The sequence below is a fragment of the Saimiri boliviensis genome, chromosome 2 (genome assembly GCF_048565385.1).
Source record: "Saimiri boliviensis isolate mSaiBol1 chromosome 2, mSaiBol1.pri, whole genome shotgun sequence".
Classification (NCBI taxonomy): domain Eukaryota; kingdom Metazoa; phylum Chordata; class Mammalia; order Primates; family Cebidae; genus Saimiri; species Saimiri boliviensis.
The window spans coordinates 80,895,095-80,917,879 of record NC_133450.1 but is presented as its reverse complement, the minus strand read 5'-3'; the positions used below and the strand labels follow the sequence as shown (position 1 = coordinate 80,917,879).

Below are 22,785 nucleotides of genomic sequence, written 5' to 3'. Positions count from 1 at the left end.
GTGCATGCCGCCACAGCCGGCTAATTTTTTGTATTTTTAGTAGAGATGGGGCTTCGCCATGCTGGCCAGGCTGGTCTCAAACTCCTGACCTCATGATTCACCAGCCTTGGCTTCCCAAAGTGCTGGGATTACAGGTGTGAGCCACCATGCCTGACCTTTTTTTTTTTTTCTTTTTTTTGAGACGAAGTTTTGCTCTTGCTACCCAGGCTGGAGTGCAATGGCGGGATCTCGGCTCACCAAAACCTCCGCCTCCTGGGTTCAGGCAATTCTCCTGCCTCAGCCTCCTGAGTAGCTGGGATTACAGGCACACGCCACCATGCCCAGCTAATTTTTTATATTTTTAGTAGAGATGGGGTTTCACCATGTTGACCAGGATGGTCTCGATCTCTTGACCTTGTGATCCACCCGCCTCGGCCTCCCAAAGTGCTGGGAATACAGGCTTGAGCCACCGTACTCGGCTTTTTTTTTTTTTTTTTTTTTTTAAATCAAGGTCATATTCCCTTACTGAGGTGTACTGAAAGTTGTTAAATCAATAGTTAACTGATTGGTCAAGATACTATATTGCTATTTCAATAATTTGGATTTTGTAACTTCCTCAACTTTCCTCCTCCTAGACCGAATTCTTATCTTTTTAGTCTGTCTTCACATGGGAGCCACTTCATCCTTTGGATCATTTTCATTGCCTTTTAAAAATCATACAACAAATAGGCCGGGCGCGGTGGCTCAAGCCTGTAATCCCAGCACTTTGGGAAGCCGAGGTGGGTGGATCACGAGGTCGAGAGATCGAGACCATCCTGGTCAACATGGTGAAACCCCGTCTCTACTAAAAATACAAAAAATTAGCTGGGCATGGTGGCTCGTGCTTGTAATCCCAGCTACTCAGGAGGCTGAGGCAGGAGAATTGCCTGAACCCAGGAGGCGGAGGTTGCGGTGAGCCGAGATCGCGCCATTGCACTCCAGCCTGGGTAACAAGAGCAAAACTCTGCCTCAAAGAAAAAAAAAATCATACAACAATTATACAAATAGTTATACAAATGAATCATACAAATAATACACTGATTGGGTATAATAATGGGCTTATATTTATTCTTATTACTTTTTTATTATGACATTTTTCCGTAAGTCATAGAGTTACCACATGACCCAGAAATTCCACTACTAGGTATATACCTCAAGAAAAGTGAAAACATATGCCCATACAGAAACTTGTATGTAAGTGTTCTTGGCAGCCCCAAAGTGGAAATAACCTAAATATTTGGCAACTGATTAATAGATAAATAAAATGTATAAATCCATACAGTGGAATTTCATTTGGCCATAAGAATACGTGAGGTACTGATACAAGCTTTAAAATGAATGAAACTTGAAAATATTTTGCTAAGTGATAGAAGCTCATCACGAAAGACCACTTATTGAATGATTCCATTTACAGGAAATGTCCAGAATAGACAAAATGATAGAGACAAATAGTAGGTTAGTAGTAGCCTAAGACTTGAGGGTAAGGATTGGGGGAGAAATGGAGTGACTACTAATGGATATGGGGTTTCTCTGTGGGATGATGCTTTATAGTCTGTGTATGGTAATCTGATATGTGGAGTCCCTGTGGATGTGTCTTTTTAATGTTGTTTTGCTAGAGGGGTGTTTTCTCCTTCTGCATCTGTCTGTATTTGATTATGTAGGGGACTCTGTATTTGAGATTTTATTGTCAGAAAGAAATTGAAGCCTAGATGGATGTTACATTTTTTCAAAAAAAATTTTTGCTTGCTTTTTCAGGCACTTGGGAATGCCAGCAATCAGGTACCATCTTTAATACGTATATGGAGTAAATTTTTCTGGATTACTGAGGATTTTTTGATCCCCCTAAATTTTGTGAACATGGTGAGTACATCATTGACCTCACACTACTTTCAGCCTTGCTATCTGCCTTGGGATTTGTACACCCTGGCAGTTTGAAGAGAATAGTTGTGGGTCCCTCTAACTTCCTATAAAATCCCATAAATATTTTCTCCTTTATGATGCCGTTTATAATTAACTATAAGACTTCCACAGGATTAGGGACTGAAACATCACACCCAATAAGCTTATCAGATTACTTTTCACTCTCAAAGTAATAGGTTAATAGAAAATTGGAGGGAATAGGACCACATACTCATGCCTATAAATCCCAGCACTTTGGAATGCCCAGGCGGGCGGATCACATGAGGTCCGGAGTTTGACACCAGCCCGGCCAACATGGTGAAACTCCATCTCTACTAAAAATACAAAAAAAAATTAGCTGAGTATGGTGGCACATGCCTGTAATCCCAGCTACTTGGGAGGCTGAGGTGGGAGAATCACTTGAACCCAGGAGGTAGAGGTTATAGTGAGCAGAGATTGTGCCACTGCACTCTAGCCTGGGTGACACAATGAGACTGTGTCCCCCCCCCCAAAAAAAATCTGCTTTTAAAAATGAGTAACAAAGCATTAAAGGGCTCATTCACAAAGTTATAGAACTGTGTCTTGCAATTTAACATGAGGGGGATTAAAGGTGGGTCTCCGTTAGGAAATTAGGTAAAAATAATATTGTAGAAGCTAATAAAACTTATAATACTGATATTAACAATCAAATGTATTGGGAGATTGAACTACATTCCCTTCAGAATATTATCCCTATGGAGCAGGGTTGGCCTGAAGCATATTTTGACTTCAGCAACAATAATTATAGTTTGTAATCACTAAACAGATACATACTACAAAGTACACATTACTACAGATCAGGTAAGCAAATGAATTGTAAAGTTAGTACAAATATACGAGAAAGCTTATGCTAGAATTTTTGGTTGGTTCAGCTATCTGTGTAAGTCCAAACGAACTGGTTATGAAAAATGTGTGAAATCTGTATATACATTTTGATTATCTATTTGATTCTATGATATTTTAAGACAAGTGGTAGCTCTCAGGCTAGGAGTGATCATTTTGTCATGATAAGGCCTTGAACATGGATCAGGGATGTAGACTGCATTGTGGATTGTTTTGAGCATGACTCTTCTGAGGGGGGAAATTCCCTCACACACAGAGCAATGGTGGTACTGGAGTTACAAGAAAAATGATAATTGGTGTAGCAAATTCTGAAAAATGAGAAAGATTAGGATCAAAGGACGATTGTGTGGATTAGACTTGCTCAGAAGGTTCACCTCTTTTTCTACAGTGGGGTGAGAAGTGACCCTTTATACAGGGTTGAGAAGCAAATGCATGCAATGAGATGAAGGCCTGATTATTCTCTCTGGCAGCTTAGGTAGTATAGTAGTCCCTTCGTCCGAAGTTTCACTTTCTGCAGTTTCAGTTACCAGTGGTCAACCATGGTCCAAAAATATTAAATGGAAAATTCCAGAAATAAATAATTCATAAGTTTTAAATTGCATGCTGTTCTGAGCTGAATGATGAAATCTTGCACTGGCCCACTCCACTCCCTCCCCTAGGATGTGAATCCTCCCCCATCTAGCATATGGCACTGTATATATCACCCGCCCTTCAGTCATTTCATAGCCATCTCGTTAGCAGATCACAGTCCTTGTATTCAAGTAACCTTATTTTACTTAATAATGACCCCAAATGCAAGTCTTCATGCTAGCAATTTGGACATACCAAAGAAAAGCCTAAGTGGCTTTCTTTAAGTGAAAAGGTGAAAATTCTTAACAAGAAAAGAAAAAAGTTGTATGTTGAGGTTGCTGAGATTCATGGTAAGAACGAATCTCCTGTGAAGTTGTGATAAAGGAAAAAGAAATTCATGCTAGGTTTGCTGTCGCACTACACATGGCAAAAGTTATGGCCACAGTGTGTTGATAAGTGCTTAGTTAAGAAGAAAAAGGCGGCCGGGCACGGTGGCTCAAGCCTGTAATCCCAGCACTTTGGGAGGCTGAGGCAGGTGGATCATGAGGTCAAGAGATTGAGACCATCCTGGTCAACATGGTGAAACCCCGTCTCTACTAAAAATACAAAAAAAAAGTAGCTGGGCACGGTGGCACATGCCTGTAATCCCAGCTACTCAGGAGGCTGAGGCAGGAGAATTGCCTGAACCCAGGAGGCAGAGGTTGCAGTGAGCCGAGATCGCGCCATTGCACTCCAGCCTGGGTAACAAGAGCGAAACTCCGTCTCAAAAAAAAAAAAAAAAAATGAATAAGGAAAAGGCATTATATTTCATTTGTAAGACATGAACAGAAAACATGTTCTGATAGCAATGTGTTGCACCAGATTAACTTAATCTTAATTAAAATGTTTCATAGGTCTGCGTGTATAAGAAAAGGCACAGTATATATAGGGTTTGGTACTACCTGTGGTTTCAGGCACTCACTTGGGGTCTTGGAACATATCCCCTGAGGATAAGGCAGAACTACTTACTGTAAAGGAGAGGAGAAACCTAACCAAAATCTACAAATGTGTATAAATCTATAGGGGATTATAAACTGAAGGAACTAATGCCTGATGGTCTCTATTTCCTCTGTGAAAAATGCAACAATATGATCAGCTGAGAAAATGTAGTGAAGGTTTGGAATAGCTACTGAGGAGGAGGCAGAGGGCTGTGTAACAGAAATGCTAGGTGGTATTTAGGCCTGTGAATATATATACTAATATGTACCAACCCACACAACCGGATAGATTCCTCAAGCAGGATTCAGTCCATGTGTAGGACTAACAGGTGTTTCTGTAATGGATGTAAAAGGCCACCAGGATGCAAAGGAGTTAAAGGCTTTAGTAAGGGTATGGTTAAAACCTGTGACTCATTTCAAAGTACATATTCTATGCAGATTTTTCACAAAAAAGAAACATTCCGCAACTTAAGAACAGAGAGTCTTCCTTTCCAGGGCCTAGGATTTCTCCCTTATACTCAGAAGATATTCAGATATTTTTGAATGAATGAATGAACTAATGAACAAACTAAAATCTGACTTTGCTAAGCATTTCTGAATGTAAGTATTAGGTTTACTTTTGTGATGAATATGTTGATTATTTTAGAGAATTAGAATTCTGTCCCAAGAGTCACATTCCTATAATTTGCTTATACTAAAATGACTAGACCAAAGCCAAATTCAATCTGGAACACAAAAGTTTATTAGAATAAAAATACACATACAATATCAACACTAAAATTATTTTGCATCGCATATAGGTTTTATCTCCATTAGTTTTTTTTTAATGCTTTTAAAGTCTATGCTCTAAATAATCTGCACATTTGTAAACAAATCTTAGATTACCAAAGATGCAGTGTATCTATCAGATATTGAATAGCAAAACTTAGGGATGGGAACCAATAGCAAAGTCCGATTACACTAAACTTTCCTGTAAATTTTTGGAAAGAGGAAAAGATCAAAATAATTCACTTGAAATGAGGTAAGATGCATATGAAAACGTTTTTAGTAGCATATATCACAATGTTGAGATGAGAATATTAAAAACATTCATGGAAAATTCACTTTGATGTTTTGCATAGTCTAGGTTATTTTTTAAAAAACAAAAAATTAAAAATTACCCAAATTCCTTATTAGAAAAAGAGACAATTATGTGGTTCTACTTAGGATCTATGTATGTTCTAAGTCTTTCTCTCCTTTAGAGAAAAAAGAGATTATCTGATTCTATTTAGGATCTGTGTACATTCTAAGCCTCTCATTTGGAAAACAAAAAACAAAAACAAAAACAAACCAAAAACATTCTCAAGTCTATAGAAAAGGAAAAAATTAAGATTAGAACCAACATTTCAAGCTGCCTTTTGGAAAGAAAATTAAAAACAGAGGTAGATGGTTAATTATTAGTGCCCAAGTTACTCAGGTGACTAATTCTTGTCTTGGTACACATTCACCAAATTTTATACTTGAAGCCAAATAGTAAATAACTTTAGAAGTAGAGAGTAATACGTAGCAGAAGTTATTTTCTTTATGTCAAAGAAAAGTAATAAAAACAAACCAGGCTTACAACCCCTGTTAAGGAGATGATTGTTTAAAGCACTACAGTTCATGCGCTTTTTAAGCAGGAGAATGAACCTTGACCCAAGCTTCTTAGGTGTATCTGAGGCCAGCCACAAGCTCCATCAGGCCTGTTCAGTCCAAGTAGGACTGTAGGGTGCCTCGGCGCCGGACATCGCAGGTCCAGCAGTGGAAGCCTCCTCCCAGGGAATTGGCGTTACGAATGTTAACCTTAATGGTACTGATACCTGCATTGAAAGAGAGATGAGGTCAGTGAGATGGACTAACATGAAGCCTCTCCTAGAGAAAGTGAGCCTACAGAGCTGGAGGAATCCTGTGGTTCTAATCTTTATGGATACCCAACCCAGATTAATCTTTTCTCTTCCAATTTTATTTTTGCCAAATATATTTCATCTGCTAATATAAAATCTTCTCCAAAAAGTCAACAGAGTCTCTGAAGTTTTGTTCTATTGACTATTCACAAGTCAATAGACTAAGCAGATATACCTACCAAATGTTCAAAATGGTCAAGTACTAAAATCTCAAGGCCTTTTAGAATTATATATTAACTACTTTGTCAGACTGTTTTCTAATTTTACCATGTTAATTTAGTAGGCAAAGCGTAATTTAGCAGACCTGAAACACTGACTTTACATATTCACATATAAGGAGAGTTTATCTGATACAGATTAACTTCAGCAGGCTACCTTAAGGAAACAATGGAAGAGAGCTGGTATTTTAATATCTGGGTTTGTATGGTTACACAGGTACCAAAGCAAATCCAACAATCAGTTTAATCTGGTACCATCTGCAATGACAAGGCTGTGATGTGATTGGCCTATTTAACCAACAGTATTTCAGAAATATCTGTTGTGTTAGACATAGTAGGGTTTTAAAAAGAAAATCTATTCTTCTTCCTCAAGGAACTAATTATTTTTAAAGGGGGATAAGCTACAAAGTCACTAAAGGATCCATTGGTATAGCCAGGGAAAAGGCAGCGGCATGAGTCATTCAGAAAGACTTTCCTGGCCGGGCATGGTGGTTCATGCCTGTAATCCCAGCACTTTGGGAGGCAGAGGTGGGCAGGTCACTTGAGGTCGAGAGTTCAAGACCAGCCCGGCCAACTTGGAGAAACCCCATCTCTACTGAAAATACAAAAATGGGCCAGGCATGGTGGTGTGTGCCTGTAATCCTAGCTACTCAGGAAGCTGAGACAGGAGAATTGCTTGAACCCAGCAAGTGTAGGTTGCAGTGAGCCAAGGTGGGACCACCACACTCCAGCCTGGGTGACAGAGCTGTCTCTAAACACACACACACACACACACACACACACACACACACACACACACACCCCTTTATAATAGCTCATATGAAAATCCTTTCCTTCAACATTTTTCCCAATAGTACTGGAATCATTGGTCTAAATTTTGAATATCAGGATAAGTAAACTTCTACTTAAGTAAAACCCAGTCCTGCTCTTCAGTTCAAAACTGAATGATTTATAACACCCTTTATTGCACTTCACTACTTTGTTAACTGTACTTATCACACATAAAAGTCACTTCTGTATCTGTACCCTTATGAGTCCTTTAAAGTATGTGATGACAGGCTGGTTTTAAAGGACCCACATGATTTCTTATTGAAGAAGGGCTGACCAAGCTATCTGCTCATCTTCAAAGGGGTGGTTTTCCACACATGGGCACCAGGAGATTGGCTAAGTCATATAAGATTGATAAACTTATTGCTAAAGGAGTGTCTCAGGAGCTCAGGATACATCTCCAACTTTTTGGGGCTACATATGGTTGAAAACAGAAATATTGACCTTCTGTTAAACAATAACTTGGTGCTTCTAAAAGGAATCAAATTGAATTAGATAAACCATATATCAAACCTATCATGTCATTTCTTTAGTGATTCTCATTTAATATTTTCATGTATGACAACATGTTTCATTTGTTGTACATACCCAGCTTTTCAAACATCTTTTGAATTGGAACTTCATTGGCATCCACCATAACACGTTTTTCATCTAGCATTAAGACATTCATGGAAAGCCATTTGGATGACATCCAGAGTGGATGATCTAAAAACAGCAACAACTGTTAAACCATGTCTGCTGTCATTTTTGTTTAAAGCAAGGATTTACAAGTGAAGAATATTAAAGTGACAGCTGAATTCTTTCAGTAGTTCACTTTCCATGTGAACACTTATTTTAATCTTAAAACAATTTATCTACAAATGGTATGAATCAATCCATACTCATTATACATTTGAATTTTACCCTGTTTTCTTTTAAAAGTCCTATCTTGGCTGGGCATGGTGTAATCCTAGCATTAGAGAGGCTGAGGTGGGACGATCCCTTGAGCCCAGGAGTTTGAGACTATTGCCCAGAGATGGTGTCTCACTGGGCAACATAGCAAAACACCAGCTCTACAAATAAAAAAACAACTTGCTGGGCATAGTGGCTTGCACTTGTAGTCCCAGCTACTTAGGAAGTTGAAGTGAAACGATCACTTGAGCCCAGGAGCCTGAGGCTACAGTGAGCTGTAACTGCACAACTGCACTCAAGCCTGTGCAACAGAGCGAAGACACTGTCTCAAAAAAAAAAAAAAAAAAAGTCATATCTTGCTTTATGTGATGTTGTTTTAGTCTGTCTTCTCCTCACTTCATTATCTATGGAAGAAAAACTTGCAAACACAGGTCCCAGCCTTGTTCTGATGCTCGTAATCCAAAGCACCACTTTACACTTTACTGAGGAAACACTTTTTCTAAGCTGCTAACATTTGCTTTCTAGAGGCAAAAGATCCTTGGTCACTAAAGTAATCATTTTAGTTTATCAGTGTATGAAAATAAACATACCGTCTGGGATGACTGGTATTGGAGGAGTAATGATAGTCCATCCTGCTTTCTTGAAAAGATCAATCTGTAAGACCAAAAAAACAAAACAAAACAAAACAAAAACCCAAATCCTTAAATCTACATATACTATTATTATTCTTAGTCTCTAATAGCCCTTATCATTAATAATTATTTTTGATAAGCTGTCTTCTCAGCTTCCAAAATAAATAAATTAAAATTTCTAAACATTTGATGATTTTGTCCGAATCCTAATTAAAAATGTACATAAAATCCCCAAATTAAAGTTGAAAAGTAACAGAAATGTTAAAGCTTTTAAAGATAGTCTTACACTTTTCTCAGGTTTCAGAGACTTAAGATACCAAAGACAATTTCCTTAAGAAATTCTCATTTTAAAAATTGAAAAAATTTCCTATTTAGTTACAAGAAAACAAAAATGTATGTCAAACCCATAGTCCTTCTATTTCCTTGCCCATCACTTTGAATCTAAAACCATGGTATAAAGACAGATGTTAACTATGCATTCTCAAAGAACCATATTGTTCTTAGTGACCTTTACAACTCAGCCATCCCTGTGTTCACATACCCACTTACTGTATGAATAAATAATAAAATGAAATGAATAAGAAGGGGTGGCCATTGGATATAAAAATAAAAAACAGAAATGAACAGTGACACAGTATAATAGTGGTTTTTAAAACTTGTACTACAGCCTTGTAAATAACAGAAAATCACTCACTACCTAACTGGAATTAGGGAGCTGTGGACAGAGAGTAGGAGACTGCAGGTGAAGGGGATAGACCAGCTGCCATGCAGTGGCTCTGCTTCTCCCTACAGAGCAGGGTTGGCCAATGGGAGCCTAACCTACTGTAGAGGGAAGATAGCCATTGCCCAGTGGCATTTCCCTGGCCATGCAGGGATCATCTTGTCTACAGTTCACTGCTGTGGAACCACTACTGCAAATTATGAGATAATAGCACCCTGATTGATAAAAATACACACATATGCACAAACTGGAAGCTTTGACAATAGCAAGCAGCCAAAGTCTGATGATCCCATACTAATTATTGTGTCAACTATGTATATTTCTGCATATTGGACATCTTGTAATAAACCATAGGAAATCCAATGTTCGATCATAATAATGTTGAGTATTGCTGAATCTGTCATTTAGAACCATTAGGAATCATGGAAGTGCTTAAAATAAAAGTGGCAATTAGTGGCCCCCAGCACTTTGGGAGGCTGAGGCGGGCAGATCACCTGAGGTCAGGAGTTTGAGACCAGCTTGGCCAACATGGTGAAACCCCGTCTCTACTAAAAATATTTAAAAAATTAGCTGGACATAGTGGCGCACGCCTGTAGTCCCAGCTACTCGGCACCTGAGGCTGGGCAATCGGTTGAACCTGGGAGACAGAGGTTGCAGTGAGCAGAGATCACGCCACTGCACTCCAGCTTGGGCAAAAGAGCAAGACTCCGTCTCAACAAACAAACAAACAACAACAACAAAAAAAACCAGTAGCAATTATTTTAGTTACTAGATTCTGTTGCTTTTCCAGAGTTCCAAGAAATCTCTTACCTGGTGACATGGTCGGTCAGGGTTGGAAAGCACAAGACCAGGTCCAATGATGTTGAAGGTGGCATCAATATGCATGGGATTGGGGTCTTTAAAGGAGATGATATGCACTCTGTAGTCTGGAGCAAGATGCCTACGCATCCATTCAATGCCTAGGTAGTTTGTAACCTGAAAACAAAAGAAAGAGATACAATCTATAAATACTTGGTTCTATGTCTAGAAAACTCAAAACATTCAAAGTGAAAAAAATTTAGGATCACAATATTTTAATTTGGAAATAAAGAATCCAGTAATATAGTGTGAAATTTCAGAGGCAGCCTGCATTAACCTGGCTTCTCTGTGCAAAAATATCTCTTCCAGCTCGAATGAAGTCAGCAGCATCAAAGCATGGCTCAAACTCAGTTGTCACAAATTTTCCCTGAGCAGCCAATTTGTGTCTGTCTTCTACAGAGTGGATGGGATAAGCCTAATTGGAACAAGAATAAACACACTCAATGCATTGGATCTTGAGAAAATTATTTGTAAGTCATACAGTACTAAAAAAATTAGTTTAACATTATTTCCCAAAATATTACTACTCAGTTCTAGACTCAGACAGGCCTGGGAAAAAAACAGGTCCATGATAAATAAACCAAAACAACAATAAAACAAGAAACTAGGCTTTACAGTAATTTCCTGATGTAGCAGTCCTCCTTTACATATGATTTCATTTTCCATGGTTTCAGTTACTCACAGTCAAGTGTCATCCCAAAATATTAAGATATTTTGAGAGAAACAGAGATACTACACTCACCTAACTTTTAGTAAAATATATTTACATAATTGTTCCATTTTATTATTAATTCTTGTTATTAGTCTCTTACTGTGCTTAATTTGTAAATTGAACTTTATCATAGGTATGCATATATAGGAAAAAACAAAATATAGAGTTGAGTAACAGCATCAACTGAGGGGCTGGAATGTATCCCCTGAGGATGAGAGGGGACTCAGGAAAAAAAATGGTGAGGCAGTATCTGATTCTGAAAATATTCCATGACCCACATGGAAAGTCAACTGGATGAAGTCATTCTGTTCTTTTAGAAAGGGAATTTGGTCCTGAGCCTCACTCATACCATAAATTGAGATGCCGTGTTTCCCCTGCCAAATTTAATTGGGAGTGGCAAAATTAATTCATTATTTATTTCTGTCTTTAAACCCCTAGAAGCAATTTTGATTTTTAAATTTTTTCTATAAAAGATCAAATGGTAACTGATTTAATAAGGAACATATATTTCATTTTACTGTGAATTTGGCCTGTGGACCATGTTCTTTTTTCTAGAAGAAGAAAGTGAACTTCAGTATAGTGGCTTTTCTGGTTCCACTAATGAATAGTGGTACACTTGTAGGCAAGTTTTTCCCCCTCTAATGGGATAATACTACAGTATCCTTAGGGTTGTTATGAAAAACAAACAGGATTGAGGATGTAAATAAAGGGTTTAACCCAGGACCCAGAACAAAGTAAGCACCAAAAAATGTTAGCTATTATTATTATTATCGTAGGATCATTTACTCTTATCATATTCATCATAAATCAATCGCTTTCAAAAATAAGATGATGTTTTCTATTTCTAAAATGTATAATATAGACAAGGTATTAGATTATCTTACTCTTTGTGGATCATTTAGAAAAACTAGTAATAAGCTAGCCTATTATTAGGGACTCACCTGGTCATAAAGCTCATCAGCCATTGTGGGCTTAGGAGCTGTTGTCCACTTGGCACCACGGTGGAAGTAGTCTTTGATAATTGACCGGTATGCTCGGTACTCAAAGAAGCGTGCACGCCATGCCATGGGAGCCTCAATAATCTCATTGCCTACAACTATCAGGATGTCTCGAGGCATTGCACTGTATAAACCTGTCAGACCAAAAAATTCCATGACAACTTCAGTAGTGTTCATTGCCAAAACAAAAAAGGTCTCTATAGGGACAGGCACAGTGGCACATGCCTGTAGTCCCAGCACTTTGGGAAGCCAGGGCAGGCAGATGACTTGATCCTGACCAGATTGGTTAGGAGTTCGAGACCAACCCGGCCAACATGGTGAAACCCCATCTCTACTAAAAGGATACAAAAAAAATTAGCTGGGCATGGTGGCAGGTGCCTGTAATCCTAGCTACTCAGGAGACTGAGGCAGAAGAATCTCTTGAACCAGGAGGTGAAGGCTGCAGTGAGCAGAGATCGTGCCCCTGCATTCCAGCTTGGGTGACAGAGTGAGACTCTGTCTTAAAAAAAAAAAGTCTATATAATATGACCTCTTTTTTTGTTAAAAAATTACTAAAAATACATGTGTATAAGTATGAAAATGGCAAAAAATTTGAATCATACACATTAGATTGCTAACATGAATTCTGTGTGGTGGTGGGGAAGCTAAGAAAAAAAGGAAAAGGAAAAAAGTGAAGGAATAAAGTCCTTGTACAAAGAGATCTTGAACCACCAAGCTTTCACCATTTGTAAGCTCCTTTCTTGCTATACAGAAACAGAGCTCTTAAAGGACTATCAGTATCACAGATAAAATTTGAGCCAAGGATCAATCTAAAGCTAGAAATTAGAACAGTGACCTAAGGCACAAGAACAGTAGTACAGCAATGTCAGTTAAAAATAAAATGTAAATGTTTCTATTCCCCTTTAAATTTTTGTTCTTGCATAAAATTAAATGAATCCACTGTTCTTATGTAAGGAAATGACTATAAAGTTTAGGAAAAATTGTTCTTTCAAGGAGATTCCACTAGACGAAATGGAGTTTAGACTGTATACATCTTAATCATATCAACATGGACCAAACCGTTCCTAAATAAATCTTTAAAGTTTTCAAGAACTAGCAAACCAAAGGACTCTCCCAAGAAATTTTTTGGAGTTTTCCCCTTACACATTAAGAAAGACATTGAAAACTCAGACACTGGCAGTTTAGTTAGGTAACATCACTTACCCGTAGACTCAAAATCAGGAGTTTTATACTTCAATGACCAATCAATGGGGTCAGGCCTCCTCACTGTCACTCCTTCCATTTTTAAAATATTGCACATTTCTTCAATTTCAGCAACAGCCTTTTTCAAATGATCTTTGGGAAAATAATGCCCTCCATGCTTCTGGTAAAATGGCCAGTACTTTTCATATGTGTTGGCCTGGAAGTAGAAACAAATAAATGCAATACTTACAGGAGAAAAATACAGCTCAGGATAGGTTCATAGGCAGTGAACAGCTCTTTGTATAAGGTATGGGAACTGAGACTGCAACCATGTCGTGTTCAGTGCTAATCCCTAGCACTGAGCACATGAGCTCTTTGGGGAGACACTGGGTATCTGTTGAATGAAGAACTCTGAAATATCTTGATATTTTGAGGCCTTTTGGCTCCTTCTGCCTGAGATCTCATGCCCAACCACTAACAGCACATTTACCTTCAGACAGGCTTGGAATCCTCTTGGTCAGTTTTTTTTTTACCATGTTTTGCAGACAGAACAGGACACAGCACTTCCGTTAGAGAGCCTCAATGAAATTAAACAAGAACACACAAACTAGCGTAAGAGAATAAAAGCACTTATACTAAGCCAAAACTATGGCTACCTATGCATCTTGGAATCGTCTGGAAAACAGCACCTCAAGGTATTTTGTGAGGGGGAAAAAAAGGTATTTTGTCCTGTTAATATCAGGACCATACTTTCAAATATGCTTTATTTCTCTTAAAGCCCCATTATTGGCCAGGGATGGTGGCTCAGCTTGTAATCCCAGCACTTTGGGAGGCTGAGGTGGGCAGACTGCTCGAGGTCAGGAGTTCAAGACCAGCCTGGCCAACAGGCAAAACCCCATCTCTACTAAAAATTCAAAAATTAGCTGGGCATGGTGGCACATGCCTGAGGGTGAGGCAGGAGAACTGCTTGAATCCAGGAGGCAGAGGTTGCAGTAAGCCAAGATCACACCACTGCACTCCAGCCTGGGAAATAGAGTGAGACTTCATCTCAAAAAAAACCAATAACCATTATTGATTTTCGCATTCAACAGAATTAACACTTGACAAAATTGTGTGATAATGCAAGTCTGCCTTTAGTACTTCCCTGTCAATACACCTCATGCCAACCACACCTCTATTCTTTCTAATCCACTCAGCTCTCAAATCTCTTCAGGTCTTTTTGTCATAGAAGAAAATGATCTGATAAGCAAAGTCACAAATTTTTAGTAGCTGAAAAAAAAATTTAGAAAGTTTCTACGGCTAAACATATTTTAAAAGACAACCAAACAGAAAACAGGTGAATGCTTTAAAAATAATCAATTTGCTAAAAATTATTCTTGAATTAGGGTAGGTGCAACAGCTGTAAAATATTGGTTTTCTTTTCTTTTCTCTCTCTCTCTTTTTTTTTTTTTTACATGGAGTCTTACTCTGTTGCCCAGGCTGGAGTGCAGTGATGTGGTCTCAGCTCACTGAAACCACCGCCTCCCAAGTTCAGGCGATTCTCCTGCCTCACTCTCCTGAGTAGCTAGGATTACAGGTCCCTGCCACCATGCCTGGCTAACTTTTTGTATTTTTAGTAAAGAGGGGATTTCACCATGTTGGCCAGGCTGGTCTCAAACTCTGGACCTCATGATCCACCTGCCTTAGCCTCCCAAAGTGCTGGGATTACAAGTGTGAGCCACCGCACCTGGCCAAAATATTGGTTTTGAAAAATGTAGAAATCTAGAAAGATTATCCATTCAGATTGTTTTGCATAGTCTTAAGTTCTCAATCTGCATAAATACATTGAAAAATGTATGTGATGTATCTTCCCATTTTTCAAGCTAGATGAAGCAGAACTCCAATCACAGAATCCAAACTCTATGAAAAAGCCTTAAATCTTCATTAAAGGATTAGCAAAGCAACGTACATTGATATATTTTAAGTTAAAAATGTTTTAAATTTAAATTTTTGTTTAAAAATGTTTAAAGCATGTATTTTAAAAATGTTTCTTTATATAATTGATGAACTGACCAACTATTAGTCCTGATCATGTCAGATATAAGAGTCTCCACTAAAAATCACATAATTTCAGAAAGCAGTAAGTACCAGAAAGAAGGTGTAAAACTTGGTTATCGGCTCAAGTGTGTCAGAGTGTGTCTACTTTAGCTGGGTATTCTTATTTGGTCTCCCAACTATCCCATCAAAGAAACAGGGCAAGTTCTCATGTGCTTATTTCACATGTAAGGAAAGAGGCTCTAGGAGGTCACATGCTTGCTAACTATCTGGACAAGCAGGACTAGAACTCAAGTGCTCTGATTCTTACTCAAATAGTGTCCTTAATACACCATGGGACTTGGCCATGTTATGCTGGTTTGAACACTTCTAACTAGATATGTAAAAACTTTTAAGAATGGAATTGCTTAACAGGTTCAAATTGTCCCAATGGCTTTTCCTCATCAAAACTGACCAAATATCTAGATATTTAGCTCTTTAATGTCAAAGACAGTATCTTTTCTAGATTTTGTGTCTCTACTTCCATTTTTATTTCAGTCTGATAAATATGAAATATATGAAAGTAGACTTGTCTCTTGTTAGTTCAATATCCAGGTTCACATCGGTTACACTGGAACCCAGCTTGGTAAATAGGAAATAAGCCAAGAAACATGTCTTTAGAAAAACTGAATGATGCCAGTGAAACTCTTAAATAGAAGTTGGTAAACAAAGGTCCATGGGCCAAATTTGGCCTACTGCCCATTTTTGTAAATAAAGTTTTATGGGAACACAGGCACACTCATCTGTTTACATATTGTCTATCTGGCTACTTTTGCACTACAGTGGCACAGTTGAGAGTTGAGTAGTTGCAACAAAGACCGATAGTCCGCAAAGCCTAAATTACTTATCTGATAGACAAAGTTTGCTGACCCCTGGGGTCTGAATCGTTAATTAGTTCTTTTTTTTTTAAATTCTTTTTTTTTAATACTTTAAGTTCTGGGGTCCCTGTGCATAATGTGCAGGTTTGTTACATAGGTATACATGTGCTGTGGTGGTTTGCTGCATCCATCACCCCATCATCTACATTAGGTAATTCTCCTAATGCTATCCCTCCCCTATCCCCCCACCCACTGCTATCCCTTCCCTATCCCCCATATATATATATTTTTTGAGATGGAGTCTCGCTCTGTTGTCAGTCTGGAGTGTAGTGGCATGATTTCACTGCAAGTTCCAGCTCCTGGGTTCAAGCAATTCGGCCTCAGCCTCCTGAGTAGCTGGGACTACAGGCGCATGCCACCACGCCCAGCTAATTTTTGTAGTTTTAGTAGAGACAGGGTTTCACCATGTTGGCCAGGCTGGTTTTGATCTTTTGATCTCGTGATCTGCCCACCTGGGCCTCCTGAAGTGTTGGGATTACAGGCATAAACCACTGCACCCTGCCTTAATTAGTTCTTTTACTTTTAAAGATCTGTAGGCAAACAGCAGACTGAATTTCTGGCCTATGAAAAATGTTATCAGCATTAAACATTTTTAAAGACCAAGCTGCCCTTTCAAAAAAACAAAATAAAAGCACTCCACTGTTTTCTACTCCTATGAATTTCTGCAACAGCAACCAGAAAGAGGATAATAATGACTCTTTATATTCCTCTCAGACACATGCTGGTACTACTTATCCATTCACCACTTCCTCTTTCTCATGCCAGGCACATCTCCTACAATCCACTAGGGACAAGAAGCCTTTGAAAATTTAACACTGGGTTACAGGAGATGCAGAGTTATGCTGTCTTGCCAGACTCATTCCAAAGTATCCTCCCTCCGTGACTATTTGTACAGAGTGAAGCTTGCCTTGATAAATTAAACTTTCCTGGGAGAAAAAAGTTATTTGAACAAATGTGAATTTTTCTTGTAGTTTATAATCTGACAAAGATTTTGGACAAAGTCCAAATGATCAGGGCACAATACATTTTATAAGAAATATCTAGAAATGGGTTTACACTTCTTTTATAACCCTGCTAAATGAGCTAACAATCATTTACCAAGTTGTCTGCAAGATAACTAACACTATATTAGATGCTCAGCATATGATGTTTTTAATAATCTGTTGCAAATATATGTCTGTATTCCTTGAACCTCTATAGTCTTTCAAAGCCTAAAATCCTTTACAGAGGTTTGCCAAGTGAATTTTTAAATACTGTCTTTGGAAGGCTAAAAAAATAACAATAGAAATGTATTTAATGTATGTATAAGCTTATATTACACTAATCTTGATTAATCTTGTATTTTATAAAAGGTCCTTTATCAAGGGTTTTATTTTTAAAAAGACAGAAGCAGGCCGGGCGCGGTGGCTCACGCCTGTAATCCCAGCACTTTGGGAGGCCGAGGTGGGCAGATCACCTGAGGTCAGGAGTTCGAGACCAGCCTGGCCAACATGGAGAAACCCCATCTCTTTGGAAAAAAAAAAAAAGACAAAAGCAAAACAAAAAAGGAATTTGATAGCAAATATTTACTATATTTTGCAGAATAAAGTCACAGAGCTTTAAAAAATGCTTCCTAACAATTACGTTCCACATACCTTTCCTGAAAATTTCTCTAGCACTTATATCTTCCAACATCTTCTGCTCTGATTGCCTATAGACAGTTTGCTACATTATTTTTTCTTTTATTGTTCCCAAACTGATGAATATATGTGTCATTCTTCTCTACTATGAGGCATGGCCTTGCCTGCTAGGAGCCATGCACGTCTTAGATTTACTTTTTTCTCCCTCAAAACCAGGCTTAGCACATGGCATGAAACAGAATTAACTATTATTTCCTGAGAGTAAAAGAGAGACAGAGTAAAAAACAAACAAACAAAAAGAACCAGACAAATAAATGAAATCAACACTGCTAATGTTACTGATATCTACAACTATTACAACCCCAAAGTACCTTTGGAATGTAACTGGCAAACTAGATCCATATAACTATAATAAGTTGTAATTTTAACCTTTAAAATACTTAACATGTAACCTTTTACCTTTAGATTAATCCTTAATCCTGTTCGGTAGATAGTAAACCTCTTAATATCTTCATTTTACTCTGGCCCAGAAATTTGTGGAATCTTGTACAAGGTCAAATAGCTGATTAACCAAGACTAGCTATCAAGCTTTTATCAAATACCTAATTAATACCAGACCCCTGACTTCAGCATGGTACACTTTCCACAAGCCCATGAAATGACAAAGTCTAAAGTCATAAATCAAATGACAACTCAAAATTATGTCTGAGAATTCTGATTCCATAAAATCACAATATGAAAGTCTATCTTTAAAGACAAGGAGAATAATAAATTATTGCCTGGATTTAAACTTTAATTTCACCCACTTATAATGGTTAGGGGATGGGACTTTTCAAGGAGAGATTTAAAAGACTATGCCGCCGGGCGCGGTGGCTCAAGTCTGTAATCCCAGCACTTTGGGAGGCCAAGGCGGGTGGATCACGAGGTCAAGAGATGGAGACCATCCTGGTCAACATAGTGAAACCCCGTCTCTACTAAAAATACAAAAAAGTAGCTGGGCATGGTGGCACGTGCCTGTAATCCCAGCTACTCAGGAGGCTGAGGCAGGAGAATTGCCTGAACCCAGGAGATGGAGGTTGCGGTGAGCCGAGATCGCGCCATTGCACTCCAGCCTGGGTAACAAGAGCAAAACTCTGTCTCAAAAAAAAAAAAAAAAAAAAGAAAAGAAAAAAAGAAAAAAAAAGACTATGCCTTTTAAAAACATGTGGATGTCATATAAATTAATCTTCTCATCAAATTCCAAATATCAGAACCAAAGGAAGTTTCCGAACAATTAGAAGTTATTACTTTTTCTATTTCCCTGTCTTCTCGGTCTAACTCAGGAGTCCTTTCCTTCAAAAAGACTTCGTAACTGGCCAGCACTTGGGTCATTCCTCTTTCCTTAGCTTTCCAGACACTTCAACTGCCTTGCTAGTCAACTGGAATAAGATACTTGGTCTTCATTTCTATGTGAACATCATATCTCTTCAAATAGAAAGGAAGATCTTTTATGTTAATACCTCCAGGTCCTGGTACATGGTAGGCAATATTTCTGAGGACCATGACAATACTGTTACAGAACTACTTTCCTCAATCCACTTTACAAGGTAAAGTGTAAATATTCAGGAAGAATTTAAGGACATTAAAGATATATTTGTAACACATTATTAATAGAAGTCTGTGTCTACAGTGTGGATGTGCTCCCTTAGATATGGGACCCTTATGCAGTATAGAACCTGAACACCAGCCCATAGAGGCCCTGGACATAAGAATATTACACGTAAAAACCAATAGGAGTTTTTAAAAAGGGAGATATTACTTGTTGCCAGGGAAATCCCTGGAAGGTGTCATTGAAGCTAGGTGTTGAGGTATAAACTACAAACTAAAGGGCACGGGAAGATGGGTGGAAAAGACTTAGGTAGGGGCAAAGATGCAGGGCTTGTGAGGAAGCAGTGAGTTGTCTAGTTTAGCTGCCTTATATGGTTGTCTTAAAAGTCTGCTGAAAACCAGGATAGGACATTAGGGGAGAGGGGGATTTGACCAGAAATGAACACCTGCTGATCTGCTGTACTAACACATCTCTAAAATAAGTCAATAACTGGAATGGAGAATCCTGGAAATGCAGACAAGAGCCAGATTGTGAAGGATCTTGAATACTATGAGGACTTTATCCTAAGCAAAGTGGGGAGGGGGCAGTGGGCAGCAAAGTAGAAGAGGAAAAGAAGAAGTCTAGTAACATCACATTTGAGTTTTTAAAAATCACTTAGATTGCAGCTGGAAGGTGGTTTGGTGAGAACAGTGAGTAGCGGTGACCAATTAGGAGTTAACTGCAATACTCCAGGCAGCAGATGAGCTCCTGACCCTTAGGGAAAGGCAAGGCAGAGGAATGAGGCAAGATCCATTTTGACAAAAGCCTTGTTAAACCTTGGAGAACAGATGTGGAAGATGTGACATAAGGAGAAATCAAAGATGATTCTTTTGTGTTTTAGGTTGTTAAAAAGGGATGCCAATAATTAAAAGGAAGGAATGAAGAGGGTGGCTGGCAACTGAACTCCAGATGTGCCAAGTTTGAAGTCCTGTGGCAACATCCCGTAAGGAATTTAACACGTTGATCTGGACGGAGTTCAATACAGAGATCCGGACCAGAGTGGAGGTGGGAGGGGTAGCTGTGAGAACGGCTAAGAGAAGGGGGTTGAAAATGAAATTCTGTTCAACCTCGGCATTACAGGCCATGAAGGAAGAAGATCTGAGGACAGTAAAATAACTATTATTCCCAGAAAAGCTCTCAGAATCCAAGGGAAGAGCTACAGGAAGGAAGCAATTATGGTTGATGTAAATGGTATCGAATACCACAAAGGTGTCAGGTAAGATAATTAACCACTGGACTGAGAGGTCTGGGGAGTAAGCAGAAGGGAAAGCAGTCAGAGGGGTAACAGCAGCAGGTGAGGAGGGAACAAACTTTCAGACATGTGAATAAGCCTTGTCTTACCTTCACCTCCACGGTAAATGGTGGAACACAGGCGTTTTCTGCTCTGCCCACTATCACTTCCTCCAAGGGGTCCCATTCGTTGTAAGAAGAGACAGGGCAGTCCTTGGGCAGAGGCTCAGTAGCCTTGTCGTCAGCTGCACAGGAGTTCCGGGAGGAAGCCGTAGCTGCCTGGGTGCTCTGGAAAGTTCGCTGCACCCATCCTGTGAAGTTTCGTCCAAGCTTCCAAGAACAAAGAAAAGATTATTGTATTGCGTTGCTCTATACAGTACTTGAGGGGAGGAGGAAGTGGAGATGGGGTAAAAACCCAGCATAGCATTGCCACTTAAACGCCTTTAGAATAGCGTAAACCAAGATGTTAATAGTGAGTAGGTGGGTAGTGGGATTACAGGTAATATTTTAACACTCTTGTTTATCTACAAATTGTCTTCTTATCTATTAAGTGTTGTAACTCTTTAAAACTCCTAAGAATACTTTGTCCCCAGCGACCATACAACCCTGTGTTTATCTCAGAATGCATTCCTGCACTCAAGCTTTAAAGCAGCTCTTTTGCAGATGATGGGTCAGTCCTCCTCAGAAAACCATAAACAACTGCTGTGTAACTTCCTGCCAGTCCCAGCTGGGGACAGAACCTCCTTCCCCCTTCAGTATCAAAGGTTACCAATATTAGGCTTTTTATTTTATTTTATTATTTATAAATGAAAAGGTGGGAGCATTTGTAAAGGACCTTATCTTTCCGAATAACTAGCTTCAAGTCAAAATTTCTTCATCTTTGACATACACTTTGCATTCTTTGGCGCTTCAGTTCTGAGAGTGAGCCACTGCCATCTGCTCATTTTACAGATGGTCCACAGTACCCTAGCCAAGATCAGGATTAACCCAGGCACAAATTCAAACAACTAAAAAGGAGATCTAGAAACCTCAAAAGCCTTTTTTAAAAAGCACGGCCTATAAAATCTAGAGCAGGGAGGATCCCTCAACCCCTGAGCAAACCTCAACCCCCAAATCTCTGTCCTGCTCTGTTAAAAGCCTTAGGAAGTGGGCAGGAGGGTAACTCGGGTGGAGGCAGAAGCAAGACGTAGAGTCACAGCTGTTCAGGAACCAGTTGCTGAGGGAAAGCCAGAATGTCGGGGCGATTCCAGTCCTAGGAGCAGGGTAGGGTCTGCATCCTAGGCAGCCGAGGGCGGGGCGCGTAGAAACTGCTTACAGGCTGCACTCGCCCCGACTCCTCTCCAGACGCGGGAACTCATGCTACACTTAGAGTGAATCTGGTCGCTCGCTCCCCGTCCCCGATTCCCACTTTGCTTGCTTCTTCTCCCCATCCATCCATCCCACACGCATTTTTTTCAGAAATCTCCCCAGCTTGACGCCCACCCAGGGTATTGAAACCTAATAACGCCACCCTTTTACTAAGAGGAGTCCCGGTTGTCCCAGCCCCTCGCTCCCAGTGGGGAGCTTGGTGAAGCGCACAGAGGTCCGGTAGAGGAGGGCGGCGTCCCCTGCGCCTTGGGCCAGCAGGCCGCAGACGCGCATATAGCAAGTGGACCCCAAGGGGTGGGGCCGCAACGCAAGCTCCCCCTGCCCGGGTGACACCGCCCAGCTCCTGGAGCCTGCAAAGGCTTTAGAAGCTGAGCTTCCCAGGGAGACCAGAAGGGACACTCTCGTGCAATTCTGGCTGGGGAAAGCGAGGGAAGGCGGCGGCTCCGGGGAGCCAGCGGGTGGTCCACGCCGACCGCAGGGCCGAACGAGGGTGAGTCACGCGGTGGCCAGATGAGGCCCGTGGCGCACGCACCCGAGACCCGATGTAGTGCACCGCCTCCGCGCCGCGGCTCCCGCCGCGCAGACACCGCACCCGCAGCATCGCCCCGGCCCGGCTGGTCCACGCGCGGAATGTTCCTGGCCCTCAGCCGTGTCCCTCCGAGCCTTCCCTAGAGCGCGCACG

General features: G+C 39.8%; 1 protein-coding gene and 1 long non-coding RNA gene across 10 annotated transcripts in view; one reads left to right on the top strand and one right to left on the bottom strand.

Moving 5' to 3' along the window:
• The window catches only part of LOC104651540 (uncharacterized), a 100,474-nt gene that overhangs the window by 66,445 nt on the left and 11,244 nt on the right, over positions 1–22,785 (top strand). For 3 of the 9 annotated variants that reach the window (XR_012516271.1, XR_012516273.1, XR_012516274.1), the window contains exon 9: positions 1,774–5,072. This is a non-coding gene — a long non-coding RNA (uncharacterized LOC104651540). Of the gene's footprint in view, positions 1–1,773; positions 20,853–22,785 lie in introns of those variants that run through there. The other 6 variants (XR_012516278.1, XR_012516275.1, XR_012516272.1 and 3 more) reach the window with 6 other exon arrangements.
• Positions 5,066–22,785, bottom strand: GATM (glycine amidinotransferase). Its single transcript, XM_003928903.4, has 9 exons — positions 22,636–22,785; positions 20,847–21,065; positions 13,330–13,525; positions 12,070–12,260; positions 10,694–10,831; positions 10,369–10,533; positions 8,796–8,859; positions 7,903–8,019; positions 5,066–6,184 (listed from the first exon to the last, which is right to left on the bottom strand). The coding sequence occupies exons 1-9, from the start codon at positions 22,702–22,704 to the stop codon at positions 6,072–6,074; spliced, it is 1,272 nt and encodes a 423-aa protein (XP_003928952.1). The 5' UTR covers positions 22,705–22,785; the 3' UTR covers positions 5,066–6,071.

What these genes read in the sequence shown, in the direction of transcription:
- GATM (XM_003928903.4), bottom strand. Translation starts at nt 22,704, where the DNA reads ATGCTGCGGGTGCGGTGTCTGCGCGGCGGGAGCCGCGGCGCGGAGGCG. An exon ending in CATTTACCGTGGAGGTGAAG is followed by an intron (nt 13,526 to 20,846) that starts GTAAGACAAGGC and finishes TTCTACTTCCAG; the next exon opens with GCCAACACATATGAAAAGTA. An exon ending in CTGATGAGCTTTATGACCAG is followed by an intron (nt 10,832 to 12,069) that starts GTGAGTCCCTAA and finishes TGTTCCAATTAG; the next exon opens with GCTTATCCCATCCACTCTGT.